Source organism: Suncus etruscus, chromosome 17 (assembly GCF_024139225.1).
Source record: "Suncus etruscus isolate mSunEtr1 chromosome 17, mSunEtr1.pri.cur, whole genome shotgun sequence".
NCBI lineage: Eukaryota > Metazoa > Chordata > Mammalia > Eulipotyphla > Soricidae > Suncus > Suncus etruscus.
This window is the reverse complement of record NC_064864.1, coordinates 2929798-2956178: the sequence shown is the minus strand read 5'-3', so window position 1 is coordinate 2956178 and position 26381 is coordinate 2929798. Positions and strand designations below refer to the sequence as shown.

Genomic DNA, 26381 nt, shown 5'->3' with positions numbered 1-26381 from the left:
AGCATTATATTATTATACCATATTCTCAGGATTATAAAGATGTCAATTCATTGTACACTCATTGTGATTCAATGTAATTCTAATCTAAACTCCTAAATGTGTAGGTATGGATAAAAATTATCAAGATTTTATATGTAAAGACAAAAGAAGTATGTCAACTAAAGCTACTTTTTTTTTTGTTTTCAGTTTTAATATTTATTTCCCCAGACAGCCTACCCTGCAGTCTACTTGGAAAAAATGTACAAGCTAGTTTCCTGCTGCTTCTAGTTTTAAACTTTCACCATGTTTTGATGACAAGGAATGCTGCAAAAATACTCTAGTTCAACAAAGAGTTATGATCACAAAATAATTTTTTTCCATTCTGCAGTGTTTCAGAATTACCAGTTGCTTTTTCAACACAAAGTAGATATAGATGCTAATGGTGGCTAACCTGGTATGTTTCTTATAGCAAATTTGTTCATGCAACATTTGTGCTCGAAGGGGAAGGCACAGGAGTTCCTACAATGAGCCACCTTATCAAGAGTTCTTCTGTGTACAAATTAATTTATGTCACATTTAATTTAGTGTGCACGCTAAATTAAAAAGCAACTTTTTAAAAGAAGAAAAAAATTTAGACCGCAAGTAAAAAAAAAGAAGAAGAAAACAATTTAAGGATTTAGCACTTTTTGCAAGGGGTTGTACAAGGAGCTTGGACAATACCCAGTGCTGCTGAGCTGTTACTCCTAGCTCAGCAAATTACCCCTGGATATGAACTCAGGAATTATTCCAGTCAGTGAACAGTGGGGGAACAAACCTGAATCGACTACATGCAAGACAAGCACCTTATCCCCTGGGTTTACTATCAGAGTACAGGTTTAAATTCAATGTAGTATTGATGAAATATTGAGAGAGAACAATAAAATAGAACTGAAAAAAACAAATTTAATAAAGGGAGAATATTCAGAGGAGAAATATATGTTTGATAATTTTTGTTAAAATAATTGCTTCATAATTATAATCATTTATCTGTGACTCTCATGGTATATTGAATATAAAAATTAATTAAAATAAAATATAAACAAAGTATAAAATATGTTTTGAAAATTCTATAAAATACCATAAGAGAAAATTTTTGTAACCCTGAGCTAGGAAAAAAATCGTCCTAAAAATCACAGAGAGGCAAGGTCAATGTAACATAATATTAATAAATTTATATTCCTGGTTATGCCCTCAAAAATCACTCCTGGCTTGGGGGACCATCTGGGACTCCGGGGGATCAAACTGCAGTCCGTCCTAGGCTAGGACAGGCAAGGCAAATGCCTTACAGCTTGCACCACTTCTTTGGCCCCTAGAAATCATTTCTGATGAAACTTATTGTGTGTGCTGAGAACTGAACCTAGGTAAGCTATATGCAAAGAAAGCACCTTACATACAGGTTTATATCTCCAGCATCTAAAGAACTTTAAATTTCACAAAAACAACCGCCAATGTAATAAAGCTTGGATGGAGAAAGGGTTCAAATGACAGAACAGGGAGTATTTGTGTTGTGTCTTCCTATAAATCACAAATAAATAAATATTATTATGTACAGAAACTGGCCTGAAACCCTGAAAAAGAAAACTTCTACAGCAAGCAGTCCAGCATCGGACAAACTGAAGAGAGTGAAACACACTTTCCAAAAAGAAATCCCACCACAGGGTAAACTACAATTGAGAAGAAATAAAGTGGGGGAATGTTTGGGGTATAAGTAGAGTCACATCAAAGATTTAGAGTTCCCATCCTGTGGTCCATATTGAAATGGGAAGCATGAAACGACAGGGTATACCACAAGGGTCGAAATCCCTGGAAGATGCAATTTTATTTTTCTCTAACAACCTACATAAATGCCACTGGATGACTTATTAGCTTTCCAGAATCTGAGGGAAGAATGCTGAGAGCTACAACCACCCTTGGCAAGTAACTGAGCTCTTTGGAGAATGAGCCACTTATCAGACCTGTTTTCTTCTTGCAAGCAGACCACACCTACAGTCACAAAAATTCCTGCAAAGCTACAGACAGAAGTAGAGTTAATTAACCAGGAGACCTAACTACCTGCTGTTCTTCCTGCTGCTTTCACTGCCAGTCTGCTTCCTGCCAGCCCTGGAGTGGATGTTCTGTCTCCAGCTTGGACTGAGGAAGCCTGGTCTTAAGGAAGATTGTCTAAAACCCAACATTGCATTGGTTCCTCAGACAAGCCCCAGTTAATGTGACTGTGGCAGTCTAGTGGTTGGAGAGCCAAGTTGAGCTTGAATCAAGGGTTGTGACTGAGGCTTTCTCAGAATTGGTTCACCTATGCCCTTGATGTCTCACTATACAAATACCTGAATTTTAGTTCATGTCACTCAAACATATGACTCTATAACCCATCAAGGCTTTCATGGAGTACCATACAAAATGGGGAAAAAGACTAATTTATTCATAGCAATGTCTAAAGACAACAACCTGGAAAGAGCTACTGATACAACAGAGCTATGCAAGTAACCTGTAGAAAACTTCATAGGGGCAGATCTAATGTTTGCTAACATTAGCAGACTAATTGGGAAAGAACTTCAAAAAAGACCAACTATGGAAGAAAGTTTTTGAAAGGTGCAAATAGAAATTATAGGGAAAAAAAGTGGCAGAACAACTGAACTGAAAATATAATAGTAGCATAACAGAAGTAAAGATAGAAACATTGATTTCTAAGTCAGAGTGGCAAAAATCATCCCCCACAAATAAAAATAAAATAAGTTAAAACATTGAAAAAAATTAAGAGGCCTATGGGATGTAAAAAATTATAATGCACTGCTAGCAGAAGAGAATGAAAAAAAGAGTGGAATTCTTACTTGTAGTTATGCTGAGAAATTAACGAATATAATTGTGAAGTTATAGACTAAGATTCAAGAAATTAAAAAAATTCCAAGTGAAATAATTCCCAAGAGACATACTTGTAGATACGTTTCTGAATTTTAAAAGCATTAAGAAAAATCTTTCTTCAAAAATATTTCTCAACAGAAGTTTTACAAGTCAAAAGGGAATAGTAGTGTTGAATATACATAGGAAATGGGAAAGACCTGCAAACCAACATATCTCTAGGTGATGAGTCAGATTTGATAGTTTAATTTTAAAAAATCCAGACCAGTCATAGATGAATTTATTGTCTTTACTTTGTTTATTAAAAATGTATTAGTCACTGTGAATTACAAAGCTATTATGATTGGGTTTCAGTCATAAATATTCCATTATCATCCCCATCACTAGTGTCCACTTCTCTCTACCAATATTCCCAGTGCCCCTGTTAGAAGGGAATGTTAGTTTAGAATTAACTGCTGCCTTTTGGCTTCAGTAACCATCCTTTGTTTAAACAAAAGGACTGGAATGACAGGCCTCAGTTATGTGGCTGAAGGGACTAGAACAGAACAGTCAGTTTCAGGAACTTGAAGGGCATGTATCAGGAGAGTTATATAAACTAGCAACACTGGGGGCCTGTGGGTGATAAACTTTATGTAAACACTCCAAGGTCACTGACACCTAAAGTCTTCCTCTACTAATTCAGCCAACCAGTTTAAACCTGGCTGATGCAACATATACTTAGAACCTATAGTTTTGCTCCTAGACTGAGCCTCAGCAACCCTATACAAGGATATGCAAGTCCCATCTTGGGGGTAGCCACCTGGGAGAGGTGAGACACCAGCATGCTAGTAATAAACTCCTCCATCTTTGCATTACTGCCTCATCTCCTAGAGGTCTTTGTGGTTCTGATCTACAGTCCGGAGCTAACAACCAAACACACACACATCAGCCTGCCTCTATGAAAGAAACTTTAAAATTAATTTTTGGCATTGTGACTTACAGTCATTTTACTGCTAGAGTTTCATGCTTAACACTTCTCCACTTTTCAGTACCCTCCTCCTCCCAGTCCTCACTTTATACCATGCTATTGAAGACCAGCTTATGTTGAGTTTATTCATTTGTTGTTCCCCTACTATGGTTCTTTATATCCTTCATATGAGATCCTTTTCATAATTATTTGCCTTTAAATTGATTCTTTAAGAAATACATAAAAGATTTCTATAAACAGCAAAGAATCCTCACTTGGAAGTACTATAATATCTAATACACATATGAAAGATGAGGATGATAATAATAATAATAATAATAGGAAATTTTAGTTACTTTTAATTTTATTAATTCTTTCTTTTCTTTTTTTCTTCCTTTCTTTCTTTCTTCCTTCCTTCCTTCCTTCCTTCCTTCCTTCCTTCCTTCCTTCCTTCCTTCCTTCCTTCCTTCCTTCCTTCCTTCCTTCCTTCCTTCCTTCCTTCCTTCCTTCCTTCCTTCCTTCCTTCCTTCCTTCTGTCTCTTCCTTTCCTTTTATAATTTTGGGCAACACCCACTGATGCTCAGGGTTTACTCCTGGCTCTGTGCTTAGAAATCACTTCTGGCTTGGGGAACCACATGGGACGCTGGGAGATGGAACTGACATCTGTCCTAGGCTAGTGCAGGGAAAGCAGATTCCTTACCACTTGCACCAGTGCTCCGACTTCATATTTCTGAGACTTTTAATTACTGAAGCAGTATTGTACATTTATATTTCCTTTAATTGTTTTAAGCTTTTAGATTTTTGAAGACCAAGAAAATTTTTTGTGTGTTTTAGCCACTCTACGCTGAATATATGCAACCTCGAGCCAGAAACTAAAATAGAAAGTCCACTCTGTATTGTTCTTCTTCTTAATAAAACTTCTTAGAAGTAAGAATTTTTCTGAGTTCATGCTTCCAAATTCTGCCTATATTTCTACTAATACTAGTGACTCCATAATGTGTTTTTGTTTGTTTATATTTTTATTTTAGTTTATTTATTTTAGTACTGCATGATACTATATAGAACTGTATAGTACCCTGTATAGTAATCCACCTAAGAACTGCCAAATACTGCAAACTTAGCTCCATTTCTTATCTTGTTCTATTCTCCATTTGCTATTTACAACTCACCAATTTTGCTTTTCTTTCATAGTCTAATCTCTTTTTCTTCAAGTATCTTTTTGCTTATTGTTTTTGACTTTCTAATATATTTGATCCTTACTCTTCACTTACATGATTGTTCATCATTATTAATTAGTATGTAAGCAAAATAGAAAAATACAAAATATATATGCCTTTAATTATACATTACTGAATATATGTATCAGTGAATTTTGGTACAAATACATCAGTTTGTAAATAGTATGATTAGATGACTAAAAAGTAAAGTTATATACTTAAAAGTAATTTTAAAAATATTTGAAGGAACAGAGAAATAACTTGGCTGTCTCTGCTGAATGCATGACTGCACATGCATTTTCCAGCACCACATGTTTCTGAAGCATCACCAGGAGAAACAACCGAGACAGCCTAATGTGACCCTAAAAATAATATAAAAATTTTGTTCTCATTGGCTTCATTCTAATTAAGAAATATTTTTATTTTTTAAATGAGCTAAATAAGGGTCAGGAGATACAGAGGGTAAAGCACTTGCCTTGCACGTGGGTGACCCAGCTCTAATCCCCAGCATCTCACAGGGTCCCCCAATTTCAGCTCAGAGTGATCCCTGAGTGCAGAGAAAGTAATAAGCCTTGACCACTGCTATGAGTGGAGACCCCCCACCAAAGAGTAAGAAATTTAACTAAATAAAGAAATATCTTTGAGGGCCAGATGGTGGCATAGTAGTAGGGCATTTGCCTTGCACATACTAACCTAGGAAGGACCATGGTTTCATCCCCTGGTGTCCCATATGGTTCTCCAAGCCAGGAGCAATTTTCTGAGCACAGAGCCATGAGTAACCCCTGGGTGTCACTGGTTGTGGCCCCCTCCAAAAGAAATACCTTTTAACTAAGGAAATAGTTTATTTCCTATTTCTTCTCATTTATGTTGTATTTTTGTATTTTTAATGAAACTTTGGTTCCTCCCTACAAAATTGTATTTTTCAATAAACCATTTTTATGTCATAATAGTATTGTTTTTATTTTTGGCAATTAGACCCTGATCATGTATTTTAAAGATGTGTATACATTAAACATCATAACAGCCACTCTTAAAAATAGGAAAAATATTTTAACAGTCAGAAATGGGAGAAAAATCAGACAAAAAGCAGTGTTCAGGGAATTTGACATGAAAACAAAATTTAAAGCAATGAGACTGATAAAGGAGATGCATAATTATAATCTCAGATGGCACAATTCTGATATGGAAATTATTAGAAATATACAATACAAAAATTATCTAAATGTCATAGTTATTGGAAGACTTCCTGAATGAATTTATCTAGACTGCAGAATTTGTCTTTTCATTACATCATGCATACAGTGTTATGTTTTTTAGTCTTCAAATAATATTTCCTATTTATAAATGATATATGAAATTCTTTTTTTTTTTTTTTTTTTTTGGTTTTTTTGGGCCACACCCGGTGACGCTCAGGGGTTACTCCTGGCTATGCGCTCAGAAGTCGCTCCTGGCTTGGGGGACCATATGGGACGCCGGGGGATCGAACCGCGGTCCGTCTCCTAGGCTAGCGCAGGTAAGGCTTACCTTACCTCCAGCGCCACCGCCCGGCCCCGATATATGAAATTCTTGATAACACTATACTGAGTTATAATCCATGCATCATACAATTATCCTATTTAAATTATACATTCCAATGATTTTTAAAATGTCATGGAATAGTGCAGTCATCAAATTCAATTTAAAAATAATTTTATCTCTGTCAAACGAGGCAATCAAAAATCTTTCCTTTTTCTGTCTATAGATTTTTCTTTTCTGGATGTTATATTTAAATGAATAATATAATTAGTGATATTTTTGGACTTTCCTTAGCAAATAGAAATGATAAGTAGGTCTTTTGATGACCAGTGCTCTTGTATGGTGAGACCACATTTTAGCAATTCACTTATCAGTTTAAGGACATCTGAGATATCTTCAATTTTTGGCTATTACAATCATTTTAATAAACATTTTATACAAGTTATTTGGGGGTACATACTAGCTGTGTACTTTCTAGAGGAAAATTCTGTATCTAATCATTTAAAAAATCACCAGACTTTTCTCTACTAATAGAAAAGTAAACAATTTTACATCCCACCAGTAGTGAGAGGACTGCAGCTCTCACTCTTAACAACAATACTAGCTACAACTATTTCTGATTGTCATCATCTAAGAGGATGGAAAGAGGGTTTTAATGTGGCTTTAATTTGCATTTCGCTGATGGCTAAGGGTGGCTAATCATTTTATGTGCTTAACGTCAATATTTATAACTTTTTGAGAATTATTTACTTAAAAATTTATGCCCCAAAATGATTTATTTGCTTTATAGACTGAGATAGAACAGTTCTTTATTCTGAGGGATATCTCTTATAAGATAGAGTATTTGTCAATTTACTTCTCATTCTTTGGGTAGTCTTTGATTTCCTTGAAGGATAAAACATTTAAATTTTGGGGCCGGCGAGGTAAGGTGTCTGCCTTGCAAGCGCTAGCCATGGAAGGACCACGGTTCGATCCCCCCACATCCCATATAGTCCCCCCAAGCCAGGGGCAATTTCTGAGTGCTTAGCCAGGAGTAACCCCTGAGCATCAAATGAGTGTGGCCCGAAAAAAACAAAAAAAAAATTTAAATTTTAACTAAGTGTATTTTCTATATTTTTTCTAATTTATTGCTTGTTCTTTTAATTTTATATTAAGAAACTACTGCCTAATCTAAGGCTTAAAAAATTGCTCTGGGACCAGAATGATAGTAAACAGATAGGTTCTTTGCCTTGAATGCAGTCAACCCAGGTTAAATTCATGGCATCCAAGCACCACTAGGATTAATTTCTGAGTGCAGAACCAGGAGTAACCCATGAATTAACATCACTGAGTATGGCCCCAAAACATAACCAAAAAAGATTGCTTCTATACTTTTCTAAGAATTTTATACTTTCAGTTGAATTATTAAGCAAACTAAACATTGGTAATAATATGGAATAATTAGAATTTTCATATATTGCAGGTGAAGCACTCTTCCTACTATCTGACATAAAAATTTAATAATAGAAGAAATTGAGGTAGTAGGTAAGTAGATGAGCTTTTTTAGTTTTGTTTTTGGGGTATATCTAGCTTTGCGTTGGGTTTACTCCTGGCTCTGGTTTAGAAATCACTCCTGGCAGGCTTGGGGATTATATGGGATGCCAGAAATAGAACCCAGGTCCAATTGGGGTTGACCACATGCAAGGCAAATGCCCTACCTTTGTGCTATCCCTTCAGCCCAATAGATGAGCTTTTACGTTAACCTCTTAAATCAATATTTACAGAAACATGAAAAAACACTTTCTTTCCTTTATTTTACACCTTCTTTCTTTTCTTTTACTCTTTCTTTTCTTTATTTTACCGTGAAGCTGAGATAACTGATTCCCATTATCAGATTTTTTCATGAATTTTTGTTTTTTTTTTTAATTAAAATTGTATATATACACTTAACAAGGGGGGAAATGTCATGAAAAAGTAATTGAAGTAACAAGTGTTAGTGAGGACATGGAAAAAAACCTGGATAGTAATGGTTCAAACTGGCTGGATAAATTGGTTTATGTTCTGTGGAAAAGAGCATGGCTATTTCTGAAAAATTAAATATCTCACTACATGTATGACTGAGTATTCACATTAAGATATAACTTTGGTGGCAGGAAAAAATATAAACCCCAAAATAAAACTATAGCCAATAAAAAAATACATTTCTTTACTGCAAAAGAAATGATAAATAAAAACACATCTACTAGGGCCAGAGAGATAGAAGAGTGGATAAGGCACTTACTTTGTACATGTCCAACAAAATTTCAATCTCCAGCATTCCATATGGTCTCCAGAGCACTGCCAGGCTGTAAATCCTAAGCGCTGAGTCAGGAGTAACCCCTGAGCTTTACTTGTTGTGCCCCCCAAACATCTACTAATGGGAAAGCTATTCATTTATCATATATCTAAAAGAGGTTGATATCAAGATATACAATCACTCATAATATTTAACAACAAAAGTAAAAAATCCCATTAAAAATAGCAAGAGTTGAATAGCATTTCCTCAAGACATATAGATAAGTAATACAGAGGTAGGTGCTTGCCTTGCAACTGGTCAGGTTCCATCTTGGCAGCCTATAGGGTCACTGGAGCATGCCAGGAGTGATGCCTGAATGCAGAGTCAGTAGAGAGCCAATATATAAGTAGCCAACAGGTATATAAAACTGTTCATGATAGCTGACTATTGGGAAAATGCAAATCACCAAAATAATGACATGGCACCTCACACCAGAGGGGAAATATGCCATAAAATAGAAAGCAACAAATATTGGTAGGAACATGGAGGCAAAAAACTGGATAGAAATGGTTCCCACTGGTTGAATAAATTGGTTTATGTTCTGTGGAAACACTATGGATATTTATGAAAAATTAAATATCTCACTACATATCTGTCCAAGCAATTCTACACCTAATATCTACTCCAAAAACACAAAACCAAATTCAAACAGTTACTTGCAAAGTTATGCTTATTGCAGCATTACTTATAATAGTCAGGTGCAGAAGCTTAAGTACATCAAGTTATAAGAAAACTGCATTTTTCCTTTGTTCACTTTTTTTTTTTTGTAAGCAAGACCTGGAGGTGTTACTCTAAACAAAATAAGTCAGTAGGAAGAAGAGAAAGAAAAACAAAATATCTCACTTATATTTGATATTTATGGCAACAAAACCAGGGATAAACATGCCCAATAAAAACACATTCTTAGTTTCTGATGACAATGATGTGGTAGGAAGACTGATACAGGCACTTTGTTGGGAAATATGCTACAGTGCTCTTTTACCTCTAAATAGAAAAATCATTTTATGCTTGCAATTCAATATTATCTCAAAAACTTAAGTAAAAGAAATTATAATGTATGATAAAATACCTATAGTCATGTGCATTCATATTTGTTCAATAAGATGATGCCAACCCTTTAGATTCATTTTGTTTAGTCATAACCCATGCTATAGAGTCATTTTACTCAATAGTTCAAGTCTACAATTATTTTTATTCAGATGCTAAGTAATTCACTCACAGACTTTACTAAAATATAATTATTTTCTACATTCTTCGGGTAAGAAGCAACTTTCAAACTTTAAGTTTATTACAAGTCCAGATACTAGATAAGATCTAAGTATCTTTAGCTTGACATTCCAATATTCAAAACTACCTACCTATCAGCTTTCGCCCTCCTATTTTATATTCTTACAAATTTAGAAATCTAAATTTCACATATTCCCAGTTTGAATAACTATTTATGCTGAGATTGCCACATGGGCATCAAGCTTTTCAATTCCTGTTCCCATCTTATGTTCTGATCTACGCAACTAATACTAACATCAAATTGACTTCCACAATGATGACAATCCCATATAATTTTCTCACTTTTCTTAATGACAAAGTGCTATGATCTCATCTTTTCACACTTAATTGTGGCAACTTTCTATCTTTTGGAGCTAACAGTTTTAGAATTTCAAATAACATGAATAGAACATGTATAAAGAAACCTCTCAAACGTGGGAAGGAAACCACTGTGCATTCAATTAAGGCTTTGAAGGATCATGTTCCGTCATGAATTTTAGTTAAAAGAGGATTATGATGCCGAGCAATTTCTGGTTCAGGGAGTGGGCACTTGAGTGAACACCTGAGATCTGACATCTATAATAGAAAAAAAATAAAGATTCCTGACTTAGTTATAACATCGCTTCTCCACCCAAAGAGAAATGCCAAGATGCTCAGTGAGAATTGTTGGTTTGCGCACAACTCTTAGCACAAAGACTTTCTCACTATGTCTTTTCGTTTTGGTCGCAGAGAGGTTCAGGAAGAAAAAAATGGGATTTTCAAAGTTTTGTTTATATAGAACTAAACACATCTTTATTTGATAACAGATGATCAATTAGAGCGAGGCACAACACTTGTACAGCATTCTGTCAGGAAAACGATTAGCGCGGAGCTGATAGCAATCAGCAGTTCTTGCAAACAGCAAGAGTCACCTCTTAAAGCTTTCTCTCTTGGCACCAGGGTTTGCTAAATCTGGCTTGCCATTTTGTGAGTGGGAACAATCATCCTTGTAGGTTGGAGGGAAGTATTATAATTAAATGTCCACCCACTATTTTCTTTTTGATGAAAGACTCCCATGAAACTTACTAAAATAAGGTACCTCAAGACAGATGAATTTTTGATGAATAAATCCAAGGCACCAACCAAGCTGAGTTTTCACATAGAGAAACTGCTACAATTCATAGAGAAATTTAAAGTGTAGATCATTAACACGGTATTATTTAATAATAATTAACATGGTAAACTCCTAAGGTAAACTGGGGACTTCAGTGTTTTAGTTAGTAGATAGAATATTTAGTGTGACCTGACTTGCTGTGGACAAATTGTAGTGTGATATATAAATAGTAACAGAGATAAAAATTTAAATTTTTAAATAAGATCTACAGTAATAAATATTGACTGAAATTATTCTTAATAATAGTTATATTTCTAATTAAATTGTTACTTTTCCTCTCATAGATCCAGTATTTTACATATTCAAGTGAATTATTCTCAGAATGTGAAATAGTTTTAGATTATATTCTTTTTTTTTTTGGTTTTTGGGCCACATCTGACAGTGCTCCAGGATTACTGCTGGCTTTGCACTCAGGAGTCATTCCTGGTGATGCTCAAGGGACCATATGGGATGCAAGGGTTCAAACTTGAATTAGACACATGCAAGGCAAACACCCTATGTTCTGTGCTATCACTCTAGTCCCTACTATCTACTTTTTCCCCCAATCCCTACTATCTACTTTTGATGACTAATACCTATAGAAAAATTGCTAACATTTCTGTGAAAATTTATCTTAGTATCTTCATATATATATATATATATATATATATATATATATATATATATATATATATATATATAGTAAGATATTTGACCTGAATAAATGGGATCAAGCATATATCCCAAGAAATAGAATCATAAAAGACAACTTATTATTTTTATGTTTGGTGAATTTTATCAAATGTCATATATTGACCTTTGCACCAGAATACAGTAGCTAACAAAAGAGATAAAAAGTCTGTTAGTTTATCTAAAATTAACATTTTCTAGTAATCTTTTGATTTTATTTTCATTGACTGAGATTCATTGGCTAACAATACTATTCATAATTGTTTCTCATGTTCATAATGCCAACACCACATTCATCAGCAGTGCATCCACCTACCTCCCCAAAAACCCAATGGCCCTCCCTTTGACCTTCTCCACCCACTCGATTTTCTGGATAAATTCTTTCATTCCAAAGCCAACTTTCATAGAAAATTACAGCTCCATTAGATATTATATAAATATCTTCTTTATTCTATTTTTTGGGGACTATGCCCAGTGACGCTCAGGGGTTTCTCCTGGCTCTGTGCTCAGAAATCGCTCCTGGCTTGGGGGACCATATGGGATGCCAGGGATAAAACCCAGGTTCATCCTGGGTCAGCTGCATGAAAGGCAAATGCCCTACTTCTGTGCTATCACTCCAGCCCCTCTTTCTTTATTCTTATATTTTATTATTAATATTTTATTATATCATACTTTATTCTTCACTTCCCTACTAGAAAAGACTCAAAGCAATGAAAAATAATTTATCAATTACTTTATGTATTTCAGGTGAAATTCTTATTTGAAACTTTCTATTTAATAGGTATTATTGGCAGAAACCAATACAGTTAAGAGTGTCATCATTTTCCATCAGTGTAATATCAAAATACTGGGAGTCTGGAGCCAGATAATAGAAGGTAAGGTGTTTGTCTCCCACATAGGCAACTGGGGTTTCATTCTGAGCACCATATGTGATTCCCCAAGTACTCCTCAGAGTCATCCCAGAGCACAGAGGCAGTAATAGACCCTGAATACAGCGAAATTTGACCCCAAAACACACACACAACACCAAAGCAAAACTCATGATAATTCAAAAAATACACTTATCATAAATTTTTCATCATCATGCTAATACACTTTTAAATTTATTGATGTGATTTTGCAGTTCTGGGGATTAAACTTAGGGTCTCAGAGATTAAGACAAGTGCTCCAGATCTGAACAAATTGCCCAGATCAACCATGATTTCTTTTTTTAATGCCATCTTCTGACTCGTGCATTTCATTTCACCAAGATTTGATGAATCACAAAACATAGAATCTGGTTGCCTACAGAACTCAAATTTATATAAATAGTGCCAATTTTCCATAGCTAACACCTAGGTTTTCCCATTCATTGATTCTACATAAGCTTCCATAATCACATTTCATTCATGTTCATTTTACACCTAACTACTGAATAAAGCTTAAGAGACTTTTCAGATATAATCCCACTAGAGAATGGAATGCTTAAACCAAACTATTGGCAACTTCATTTGTTGTTCCCATTTCCTTCACCCAGTATCTTTGGTTTTCTAATTACTACCTGTAGAGTCTCTAATGCCTTGTTCTTTTTCATTGTGTTAAATTATAGTTCTCTTTATTTTGTAAAAGTTACATTAACCATTATCTAAAGTGTTCTTTTAACAGCATGGAGTTTTCTTCTAAAGATCATACAATTTTTAATTCTGTAGAAATGATCTCTCTTCCTTTAAATTTTTACTTCAACAAGTTCTTGATTTTAGATTGTTCTGGCAAACATAGTTAAGAAGTCAAAACCCAGACAATGTTGACAATAGCTTTTCCTTGAAGTCATTTAGAATCGAAGACTGCTCTGCTAAACCAAATTACTCAGCTTGGGTGTAATATGTACATGTCTCTGTAGAGAGGTGACATGGTAAAGGAGAAGCGGTGTGGGAAAACTACTAAAAGAAACACAAAGGACTATCTCACATTTCTAAAAATTAACTAAGTGGTAAGACTTCAATGCCAGCATCTCAATGCTCACCAACTTCCTCAGAAGGAGAGGGCTTTGGAAAATCAACCCCAGTCAGCTACTGGAGCATGGCCAATAAAATACTGCCTGGCCTTATTTCACTTTTCTCCCCAATAAACCACAAAATATTATTAATATACCACTCCATAGTTGCATATTTAGAAGGTATAGAGATGACTTATGATCGTACAAGTAGTTCTCATAGGAATGTTCAACATCACACCACCCCATTCCCAACCCCTTAGGCATATTCTTCTCCTTTATCTTACTCCTTAAAAACCCTTGCCTAAATCTGTATGTGAGATTCCCCGAAGAGAATGCACACTCACATTTCGTGGATTATCTCTTTATAAATCTCACTGCTGCTACCTATACAATCTGTTCTTGAATTCTCCCTGCAATAAAGACAAAGCACTATATTTCTCACCAGAGGTCACTTTCATGTCTACTTATTGGATCAGGGACAGCTAAATCTCATCACAGCCAAAGCTTTCCTGACATTTGGGGTCAGAGGAGTTAATTCATAGACTTAACAGATCAAGTGGTCATAGGTGTGACATAAGAACTACCTTTAATTGGGTCTGTCTGATAATTTCCTGCAGTAGGTCCTTCCTATCTCTGTGACCTCCAATTCTGTTCTCCCTGTTACAAATGGAGGCTGAGGATCTTTAAGCAACAGCTACTATGAGAACTCACAATTTCCTCTGAAAATGAGGTTTTTAAGTTTCCTTTGTTCCCTGGATTCTTTCAAAGATACTTCTTCCATGACATTTCTAGTAAGTTTTGATGAATTTTTTTTGTGAAACATTATTAAAAATATATTTTCTGAGAGATAAAGGAAAATGTTTTTCTTTTTTCCTCTGCATATATACATATGTAAAATATATATTCATATAATATGTTTTAGGTATACATGTATATATACATATATTTATTATGCATATAATTTTAAAACTATTTATTTTATTATTATTTGTATTTATTATGTATTTAAACTATTTATTTTTATGCATATATTTATTAAAAACTATCTAGAATTAGTATAGAAACCATTTTCATTTTTACCTAAGCATTTCTATTTTAGAAAACAAAATTGTGTTCATTACTAACAGTATTTCTAGCATAATAAAGTTTTAGAAATTGGTGCTCTGTTAGATATTATCTTCAAGTTATGGAAAAAGCAAATGAAGTCTAGAAAATGAAGTTGATTAAAAATGCTAACAATTACTTCATTTTCTTTTCTTCTCTTCAGAGGTGGGGTTTCCATGTTTAAACATACCTTTGATACTGAAGCGGACACTGAGATTTCTATGTCCCATGAAAAGTAGAGGAAATTCTGTTCTCCCTCAGATGTGTACCTGAATATTATGAGACTCTGAGCTTCTATGATCTCTTGTTGCTTACTCATAGGATTTTTTGTATCAATACAAAAGCTAGTCTATGACAAATTGAACATGCATGGAAAGACCATTCAGTGGTGCTCTGATTGACAATCATGGTTAAGCTCCTAACTGACAACTGACATATACTTTAAATAATGTGATTATGTCTAATTGTGTGCAAGTCCAGAGGCCTATGAAGGTTCCATCCCTCGTCAATTATTGAATGCAACCATATGAGATATTCAAAAAATAAATTGTCCGTTTCTGCCTAGTCGATTCTTAGATAACTGAAAATCAGAAATTTTACATTTATTTTTGGGCCTCAAAACACATGCTTGCCACAGAATTTACGTTCAGTATAGGAAGTATAAAAGTTAAAACAATTAACAACTAGCATGGTCTGGACATTGACAATGAGAATAGAATCTCTTATGAACAGCTAGTACTATCACATTGACTGGATATGAGAAAAATAAAACCAAGGCTAGCATAAAGATATGGTTAATCATATTTCACCATTCTATTTTTTTAATTTTTGGCCCACAACTGGTGATGTTCAGGGATTACTCCTGGCTATGTGCTCAGAATCATTCTTGTCTCAGGAGATCATATGGGATGCCGGGGATTGAATCAGGTTAGGGTTAGGGTTAGGGTTAGTTCTGTCTTGGATCAGCCATATACAAGGCAAATGTCCTGTCATTGATATTCCACCATTCTTACTACTTATTTTGGGCCTTGTGAAGACTACGACCTTACTGATTGTAGTAATTCCAGCTCTCTTATATACTATTGGTTGTGCTACTGATATCTAAAGAACAATTGGTTTGATTATTTTCCCCAGAATCTTAAGATGGTTTCAGCAGTATGCCACTATGCTTCCCAATTTAAAGATCCACTAGACAGGAGAGGATCATAGTTTTATTATCCTTGCCTTCAATGAAACATGATACATCCACTGTGCCTCCATAATTATTTTGTATATCTCTACTACACTATATCTTGCAAAATATTCTATAGTTATAAATAATGATATTATAAATGATATTACAAATAATAGATATTATTTGAAAGACTAAAGGTACAAGCAAACATAAAAATAGTAGATAAACAAAAAGTAATAGGAAAAATTTCACACTTTTAAATGAGAAGAAATAGGAGAAAATATTTCCAACGATAAAACAGTTTCTGAATTTAGTCAGTTTTTTATAGATATTAAAATATATTTAAAAATGTTATAGTTTCTTGAACTGCTTTAAATAATCCATACTTTTTCTAAGCCAATGAGGATTTTTTCTATTATTTGATTTATTGATCAAACTGTATCATTGGAGAAAAGTTTTCATTGGCGCACACATCAACTGTAAAATGAACTATAGAAAACTCATTGTACTGTATTTGGAGCAATTACCTTTCAAGCCCACTTACCTCTACAAGCCTACTGGTATGCTCACGAAATATTGCAGCATATTCTTTTATTTCTTTTTCCCGGCCATTCTTGGCAGCTTCAATGAGAACCAAAAGTGGAACTGTCGTATCCAAAAAGGAGTCTGACACATGATCTATAATAGCTTTACGAAGCTGAAGAGAAATTCAAAAAGAAAAAAAGAAAGAAAGAAAAGAAAGGTTTTTCTTTTAAATCAGTTTATTTTACTTACTAGTTTTTTTTTTACAATTTTAGTAACTAAAAAAAAAACAAGTTTAGTAACTATAAAATACATTTTAACTATTTTTAGCAGAATTTTTTAAATGATAATTTTTAAACTGCACATCAAGGTCATTTGCAAACTAAGTAAAAGCAAAACTAGAAAAAGCAATAAATGGATTTTAGTGTTCTCAAAAATCATTATATTTATTAAATTAAATTTAGTCCGCAGGTCATCTTATAAGTGGTAATATCCAGTTTTTCCTCAAAGAAATTGCTTAAATGAAATATTTATGTATATGTACAAACATTGTACATCATGAATTTTCATAATTCTAAAATTATTAACTGTTTTCTGCCTTGTTAGAGGAAATGATGATAAATTCTGATTAGCTAAATTGTAGGCTCCAGGGCAATTAAACTAAGTTAGATCACCGATTATGCCAGATGATAACAGATCAATTGAGCAAAGAGAATAATAAGTGAGACTAATGTCCAATTTTCTCCATTTGCATTAATGGTTCTTTTCCTTACACCCCAAGCTGTTAAACAAGTAAATGTTATGCAACAATTAATTTCTTTAAATTGGATTATGTTTACATTTGAAAATGAATCAGGTAATTGCTTTATTGCTTATTTTCTGAAACTTAAAATTGCAATTGAAAATTGTCTTGTATGTATATATATTTAAACATTTAGTATTAAAACATACACATTTTATTAATGTAAATGATTGCAAATGGTCCCAAAGGTTTTTTCTCAATACCTTCAATACCATAATCCAGAATATTAGAAAAATAAACTATATGTCTTAGTTGTAATTTACTTTTCTGTAAAATATATTTTAGGATAATTTTCAAGCCAAAGAATAAAGTTAGTTTTTATTTATAAAAGTAATCAATGATTAGGGGCTGAAGTGATTGCACAGTGATAGGGCATTTGCCTTGCACGTGATTGACCCAGAATGAACCGCAGTTTGATCCCCAGCATCCCATATGGTTCCCTGAGCCAGGAGCGATTTCTGAGCACAGAGCCAGGAGTAATCTCTGAGTATCACCGGGTGTGGCCCAAAAACCAAAAAAAATTTAAAAAATTAATGATTAGCTAATATACTGATATAAAACACTATCCTTCCTTAATAATTATAGTATAGTATCATTGTCATTATGAAATTCTCAGAGAGAAAAAAATTCTCTTTCCCAGATGGACAGCTCTTTTTGAAAAGGTCTGTGAAATTTTCAGTGTATCAATAGTTTAACAAATGTTATAGGGTGATTCTCAAGAGAAGAGTTTGCTTAGCAGATAGAAAATAATCACGAATGCCAGCTAATTTACATTTACTTAGAAGAATTGGGTATAGAAGAAGGCTTTAAATAAATAAGTAATGTGATGGCTCCTAAAGAGCAGAATAAGAAAGGCATGCAAGAGGCCAGTTTTGAGACTTGATCTGGTATGCACTATTTGTGTTACTTTCTTATACACAAGAGAAAATTAGAAGTAATCCCTCAGAGTATAATAAATTTTAATAATTATTCTTATCTTTTTTTTGGGGGGGAATTACACCTGGAAGTGCTTCAAGTTCTTTATTCACTCTTGGTGGGCTCAGGGGAACACATGGAATGTTGAATATTGAACTCAGATCAGCTGCATGCAAGGCAAAAGTCCTACCAGTTGTACCATCACTTGGTTCCACCATGCTTATCTTTCATCTATTTTTCTTTCGTTTTCATCTTCAGTTCATTGAAAGTCAGCATACACAATGACGATAACCAAGTCAAGGTTAAGATAAAATCATATGTGGGAAGATTCACAAAAAAGGAACATCTAAAAGTATATGAAATATAAATACTACAATTTTCTAGAGTAAGACAGGGGCCAGGTAAAGCAGGTCCCTTGAGCACAGTTGAGTGTGACCCAAAAACAAAACAAAACAGTCATAGAGGTGGAATAGAGGGTGTTAAAAATATGCTTAACGATGACCAGAGAAACAAAAATAGCAAATGACTAACAGCCGAAAAATACACTTTTAAATAAGTATACCAGTACTCTATAAATAATTTTTCTTACCAAAAAAAAAAAAAACCTATAGCCTAGACCTTTTGAATCTTTCTGTGTATTTGCTTTTTATTCAATTCAATAAATACTTTTGGGCAATATGCCCTTACCTTTCTAACAAAGGTAACATATTATGAGAAATGACAAGATGAAAATTCATGGTGCATAATAACTTAATGCAAGAGTGATAGTTAATAAATAGTAAAACAAAAGAAATCATAGAGACTCTTGGCAAAAATAAATAAATTCAAGAAAACTAGTGGATGTAAACCGGTCAATTTATTATAATCAATTATCATCATTTCCCATTTCCATTGTGTATGAAATCTGAGTCTAGTGGTGATAACTCTAGTAATTGAAATTATTTTACTTAGACTGAGAATTTTCTAAAAATTAAAAAAAAACTTGAAAAATCACACACAAAAAAAGCTTGGAATTCCTTAGAAGTGTGTTATTTCTTCCAAAAACACTTGTTAGACAACTATTAGATAATCTCAGAAGTCCTTAAGATCCTGTTGTCTATGGCATAAACTTTCCTCCTTTCTGTATGTCACCTTGCATATTATATTGTCTCATATTTGCTTCTTGGAATGTCTTCCAAAGAAACTACATTATATATGCTAAAGTCCCATTTTTTGAGGACTCTGGATTTTTCTATGTTCTAACATTCAAGTGGTAAGTTCTTTCATTTTACCTATATAGACATCAAAGCTAGAGAGACAGCATAGAAGTTAAGGCTTTTGATCTGCAAGTGGGTGACCCTGGTTAAATCTTTGGCACCACATAATCCCCAAGTACTGCCAGGAGTTATCACCAAGCATAGAGCCAAGAGTAACCTCTGAGCATCTCTAGGTGCAGTTCAACCCTCCTCTAAAATAGTATGCATTCTAAATATTTGCATAGAATCTAATATGATTTATATGATTTATTTTCATTGAAATGTTCATCCTATGGGCTCAATTCATTCCTCTCTTAAGAGTGATTTGCTCACCAAAATTAAAAAGTAATATAGTAAAACAATGTAGAATGAAAACAACCTTACAAGTCACAATACTAGAAATTAGTGAGAGAAAAGCAGTGCTCAGAGATACACATTTCCAATAAATGCCTCTCTGTGGTTTAGCATGAAAGATGTCAGGCACTAAACCATGGGGCTTTTCATCTTTTCTCATCAAAAAAGTCTTTAGGACATCATTTTGTATTTTCCACTGTTATCAGTGGTTTGAAATCCCAAATAAAATGTCCCTCTAAGGTTGAAACAAAAAATGAAAATCTTATCTATAAACTCTAAGAAATTTCCACACCCTTATCAAACAGAGAAGTAGAAAGAGTGAGATTATTCCAGGAAGAGTAATGTAAAGAAGCTCGAGATTTAAGAAAATAATCCTTGGAATATAAAAATATAGTTAAATACTACCTTTCAAAACTCATTGGAGTCTAAATAAACTATTTCAGCATTTATTTACTGTGTTGATGTACAATTTATATATTGTGAAAGTTTAATATTTCATGATTAATATGATGAAAAGTAAGTATAGCAATCTATATTTTCCCTGATGATAGCCACCAATTTTTGGTTACAGATTTAAACTGGGACTGAGAAAAATTCCCCTTCAAAGTTATACTTGACCCGTAAGCTGGATGATTGATATTCAGTAAGCTGTCTCATTTAAGGCACTAAGATAATATAGTATTTCTTGTTTGAGGTATAAAAATCAATAAAAGGATTATACTTGGTAAAGAACATTGAAATTTATTTACTAAAAGAAAGATTTTGCCATATCTATTGCCCAGTATAAAATCAAGTGGGGAAGAAAAATTTATTTAAAAAAAATTCAAAGAGAAGTTAATTATTATTAGAAATAATTACATACAGTTTACATTTTATGAATAAAATATTAATTTTGGATTGTCCAAGTGGCAAATTGTCTATGGGTGAAATATTTTTTATACTAACATTGACCTTCAGTCAATTAAAATTTGTAAAGAAGTATTTATAAAAAGGAAGTAACTAAGTTATCTATCTACAAACATTTGAAGGTGTGTATGGGGGAATTAATGGGAAAAAATAATGAAAAATAGCAAATAGTAGATATAGGGTTAGAGATAAGTTAATCTCTTGGTATGATAAAGAAGAGTTGAAAATAGAAACAGAAGAATAAACATGAAAAATTTTAGCAATAAGTTAGAGAGAATTACGGAGAACCTGAATACCATGAACACCACCATGACAGACTTTTGTTTCTGTTCTTTGGGACAGCAAGTCAGAAAAAAAAATCATAAAACAAGGCATTAAAAATAGAAGGGCGGGCCGGAGATATAGCATTGAGGTAAGGCTTTTGATTTGTATGTGAAAGGAAGGTGGTTCGAATCCTGGCATCCCATATGGTCCCCCTTGCCTGCCAGAGTTGATTTCTGAGCATAGAGCCAGGAATAACCCCTGAGTGCTGCCGGGTGTGACCCAAAAACCAAAAAAAATAAAATAAAATAAAATAAAATAAAATAAGGGCTATTACCTCAAAGAACATTTTTCTTTTGGTCCCCAAATCTAGAATATTCTTTTCTCCAAATATGTTTAAATACTATCTCATGGTTACAGAAATCTAATGATTTTTCTGAACCATTTTTTTTCCATGTGGTTGATGGGAAGTCCTGAATAAGCAATGGACTTAAAGTTGGGAGATATATAATGAAGAGAGATTAAGTAATTGTTTTTAACTAAAAGCAGAGGAATGAAGACAGATATAGAACCAAAATATGCATATTAAATAATCCAAAGAAGAATTTTCTCAGAATAGATGGTTTCTTTTTTCAGTGTGAAAGTATATATCAAATATTCTTAAGACAAAAATGATAAGATTTTCAAGAATAAAAAAGGGTGACGATGACTCATGTTGCTGTTTAAGCTAGCTTTTATTACTGCCAAAAGCATATGCATCACAATTGAAGATGAAGTTGTAGGAGGGTAAGTGAGGATACCGAGAACAAATCATAACAACTATCTCAATGGAATTGGGCACGGATGGTGCTTCCAACAGTAGCTCTAAATAATTCCACCCCTTTCTGTACCATAAGCCACTTCTCCCACAGGAACTTGAGTTTGATTCTCTGTTGACCCAAGCCAAATTGTTTGACTATTTAGATGTATATATGAAGGAAAAACATCGCAAAACTTTGGAGCTCAGACACTTAGATACCCTCCTTTCTTATACCTCTAGGATACTGAGTACGAGATCTAGATTAACCAACAAGAGATAAAGTCTTCAGTTGCTTAGACACTGCATGAAAAGAGGAAAGCTTTGAGGATTCAATTATGCACCCTGAACCAAAAACAGAGACACCATTTGCTGCCATTATTATGGTAGCACACAAGTGGAAATATTACAGAAACAACACTTCAGACATCTGGTCAACCCACAGAATCTAGAGACACAATACAATTATTTCTATTGTTTGTGATGGTTTATTATGTTACAACACTTAACCAAAGCAATGGAGATACAGACCTGTGAAACGACAGTGTTTTTTTTTTTTTTTTTCAAATATCCAGAACAAGTTCTGAGGTTCTCCACAAGTTCTGAGGTATCCCCTTTCTATAAAAAATAGGATCTGAGACCCCTATTTCTCTTTCTAGAACTCACTGACAATAGTATCAGAAACACAGGTAGGTAAAACACAATATACTCTGATAAATATTGATTTCAGAAAAAAAAAATTTAGAGACATGTTCTACTCAATATTGGGAACATATTTATAATAATTTGCTTATTGTTAATCTAAGATTAAAATTTAGTGGCACAAGAAATAATTCAAAGGGCTGGAGCTCATACTTGGACATTCAAACCTGACTTTGAATGGTCCCACTTAGTAGCACTGGTAGCAACATCCAAGGACCAAATCAGGAGTAACCCCTGAATGTCACCAGGTGTGACCCCTAAGAATTAAAAAATTCAGAGTGCAGCAATTTACATTTAATTGGGACTTCTGTATACTTTTTGGCTAAATATATTTTATACACAAAGAATTGCTTATATTGAATTTTTCCAGAAAGATAAGGTTCCCAAAACTTTGGAAAAATAAATGCAGGTGTGCTGCTTATGTATAAAATAAGGGCAGTATGTAGAGATGGAACTGGAATAAGGAATGCTATTGTTGATCACTTACAGAATCCACTTTTTTCAAGTCTTGTGATAAACTGGTATAGCAGATAGAAATACTGATGAAGAATGAGTCGGGAAACTAATAAGAAGGATGCTCTTGAGGGCCAGAGAATCTATGTAGGCTTTAACCTCCCAGATGTGATATTCTCCCTTCCTTGGACAGGTCGCCTTACCAACCTCCATCAACTTCCTCATTTATGTCAACACAGATTGTACCAAGTTCCCTCTGCTCTTATATCCTCCAATTCTATAATGTGATAGAGACAGAATATATATTAAGACTATACATTTGAAAAATTGGAATTCCCATCATTCAAAATCATGTTTTTTGATTGGAGTGGTAATACAGCAAGTCAGTACTTGCCTTGCATAATACCAACCTGGGTTTGATCCCTAGCATCCCATATGGTACTACAGGGTGTGACAACCTACATACATACATATATATTGTGTTGCCTATAATAACTGGTTTGGGACTTCAATTTATTCCATTTGCAAATATTCTTAGAAATTTATAGTGTATACAGACCATTTTTATTAACTATTTCCATTAAATTACAATAATATGCTGTATTAAAATTCTGATAGAAATGTTTTCACTTTTATGTGTTAGTGGAGATCATGTTTAAGTTATATAAAAGCAACTCTAGCTATTAAATAACTGAAATGAATGAAAATAATAGTCATTAAAAAGCTACTACTTCATATTCCTAGAGGGAAATATTAAATTGTAGCATAGTGCCAGGCTTCTAAATTATATAATAGATTACATTTTAATACTATGTGCTTGATGACCAAAAGCTAAACACAGTCATTTCTATTTAGAAATTTACTTTGGAGGATTTTTGGAAAATTGGATAGGGGACATGCTTACAGTCTCTGAATTATTAGTAGTTTTTGGTAAACATTTGGATTCTAAAGTCATTTTTTAATGTGATAGAATAAACTTACTAACATTCCCTAAAACCTTATTTTGTATCAGGTGTGGATATAGATATTGCTGAACCACTGTGCTGACTAAATGCAGGTTAGGCTGAGAGGCTCGGGAAGATTAACTGTGTTTCCAGGATCAAAAGAGTGTATGAGACAGAGGCAGGGTTTAGATATAATTCAGTCTGACTTGAGATTACACTCTTCCTCTACTTTCTGTTTGCCACAGAGCTGTTTTAAGACAGCTGTAAGTCTAGTTCTACAATCCAGCCCAGCCAGCCATAAAAGGGGTCTGTTCCTTTTAGTAAAACCCTAATCATGGGTCTATAAAACTCTCTCCATGGTTGGCACTTGGAGGAGACAGTTGGAGGAGGAAGAGAGTAAGTTGGCAATTAAAAGAGAGAGAGGTGGAAGAGCAAGAGAAGAGTTTGTTACCAGTTGGAAGAGACAGCTCTCTCTCCCTCTTTATCTCCCTTTGCATAGGGGTTTGTCATAGACCTCTGGACTTCTATGATGTATGACTGTGATATTTGTCATAGTCTTGCCTGCAAGGCTCTGTGGACTCCAGAAGAGTGAGTCCATCTCTGGCAATTCGAATTTGACATTTTAGTATGCAAATAATAAATAACTTCTCTTTTGTGTTCTAAATTAATTTCCAAAAACACACCCAAAGGAATACTACAGCAATGGCAAAAGAAGAATTACTCCACATGACGCTCCAATCTCCAAATCTCTCTTCCCTCACCTGTCGGCGAAGATCTCTTGTCTTCCTGCACATGTTATCTATCGCAATATTCAGCGTGTTGCTCCTTTCTTTTTTTCCAGTCTGCAATAGAGGGAGGAAAAAAAGACATCAATAATGGTATTTACTGTAGCACTAAGTAATATACTTTCTAGGTTCCTGAAAATAAAAGCCAGGATATTCAAGAATTGGTTTCAAAATCTGTCAACACATTACATATGATTCATGATTCACTTCACTTCAAAGTAAGGAGAATGGTGATGAAGGCTCACGTTGTTTTCTCCTTTACTTCCATGATATTTTTGATCTAAGGTTAGGTGGGATTCAGCATGGCAGCACGCAGAACTCTACTTTCAAGAAACCCTGATCTTCGTTCTTAACAAGTCTACTCTCTCGCTGCTAAGCGTGCAATTAGCTTAAAAGCAGTAGATGCCCAATTTGTCAACTTCTGTGGGAGTTTCTGAAGTCATTTTCCTGGTGTATTTTACAAGTTATGTAGAGCCATATTGAAGTTTTGCTCAGTGCTACATAAGATATGCAGCGTAAATTCATACAATTTGCAAGAGTTGACCACAATTTTAGCTGACAATATTCCAAGAACAAATTGTTTCAACGAAAAATTGGATGTTATCTTTGGCTCTTTCAGATAATTTGTGCAACACCTTTTCTTTTTTTTCCTTTTCTTTTTTGAACAGAAGAGTTCTTTCCTGAACCTAAATCTTTAGGCTATTAAGCTCAGAGAGAGTCACCTTGGTTGGTATTTTCGACATATTACTTTTGTGGAAGACAGTTGAATTGAATCAAATCACTTTTTTTTATTGATATCCTGTTTAAAAGATTGAAAAAAATTATTATGCGATTCATCTCCAGGAATACTGCTGCTATTTAAATTAATAAAGTGAAAAGTTTTCTGAAAGGAGACCTTGAAAATCAGGGAAAAAGAAGTTTAAAGAGCTGATAATAGGAGGAATTAACATTTTGGGGTTTTTTTCCCATACCAGCCAATGTTCAGGGTTTACTACTATCTCTGTACTCAAGGATCATTCCTGGCTGGGTTTTGTGGGACCATAAAGGGAGAGGTCCTCAAAGTTTTTAAACAGCAAGCCAGTTCACTGTTTCTCAAACTATTGGAGGGCCAGACTATAGTTATAAAAAATATGAACAAATTACAATATTCACAATGAAGAACAAGTAAAGTCAAATCAACAAACTTGCCAGTATTTCAGTGGGAGCTATGAGCCTGCTTTTGTCAGGCTATACTTTGAGGACTCCTGTGATGTGAGGGGAGTCTAGAGACAGAGAGAAGGAGGGGGAGTCAGAGAGTGCACGGCATATCCTACACATGCACACTGCGGGTCTGGAACTAGTAACCCCGATAAATGTCCTCAGTGGGCCTCATGTGACCATAGGCTGTAGTGTGTGGACCCCTGATATAGAGTGTCCAGGGCAAAATCCAGGGTTGTTGCATGCAAGACAAGTGTCCTACCTGCTGTACTATCTCTTTAGCCCCATAAATCTATGCATTGAGT

The 26381-nt window shown here is 34.2% G+C and overlaps 1 protein-coding gene across 1 annotated transcript in view; it reads right to left on the bottom strand.

Moving 5' to 3' along the window:
• The window catches only part of CTNNA3 (catenin alpha 3), a 1601008-nt gene that overhangs the window by 757632 nt on the left and 816995 nt on the right, over window positions 1-26381 (bottom strand). The window contains exons 8-9 of the mRNA XM_049790484.1: window positions 24856-24936; window positions 16749-16901 (exon numbers count right to left, since the gene is read on the bottom strand). Of these exons, the coding sequence (XP_049646441.1) occupies window positions 16749-16901; window positions 24856-24936 (234 nt within the window). The remainder of the gene's footprint in view (window positions 1-16748; window positions 16902-24855; window positions 24937-26381) is intronic.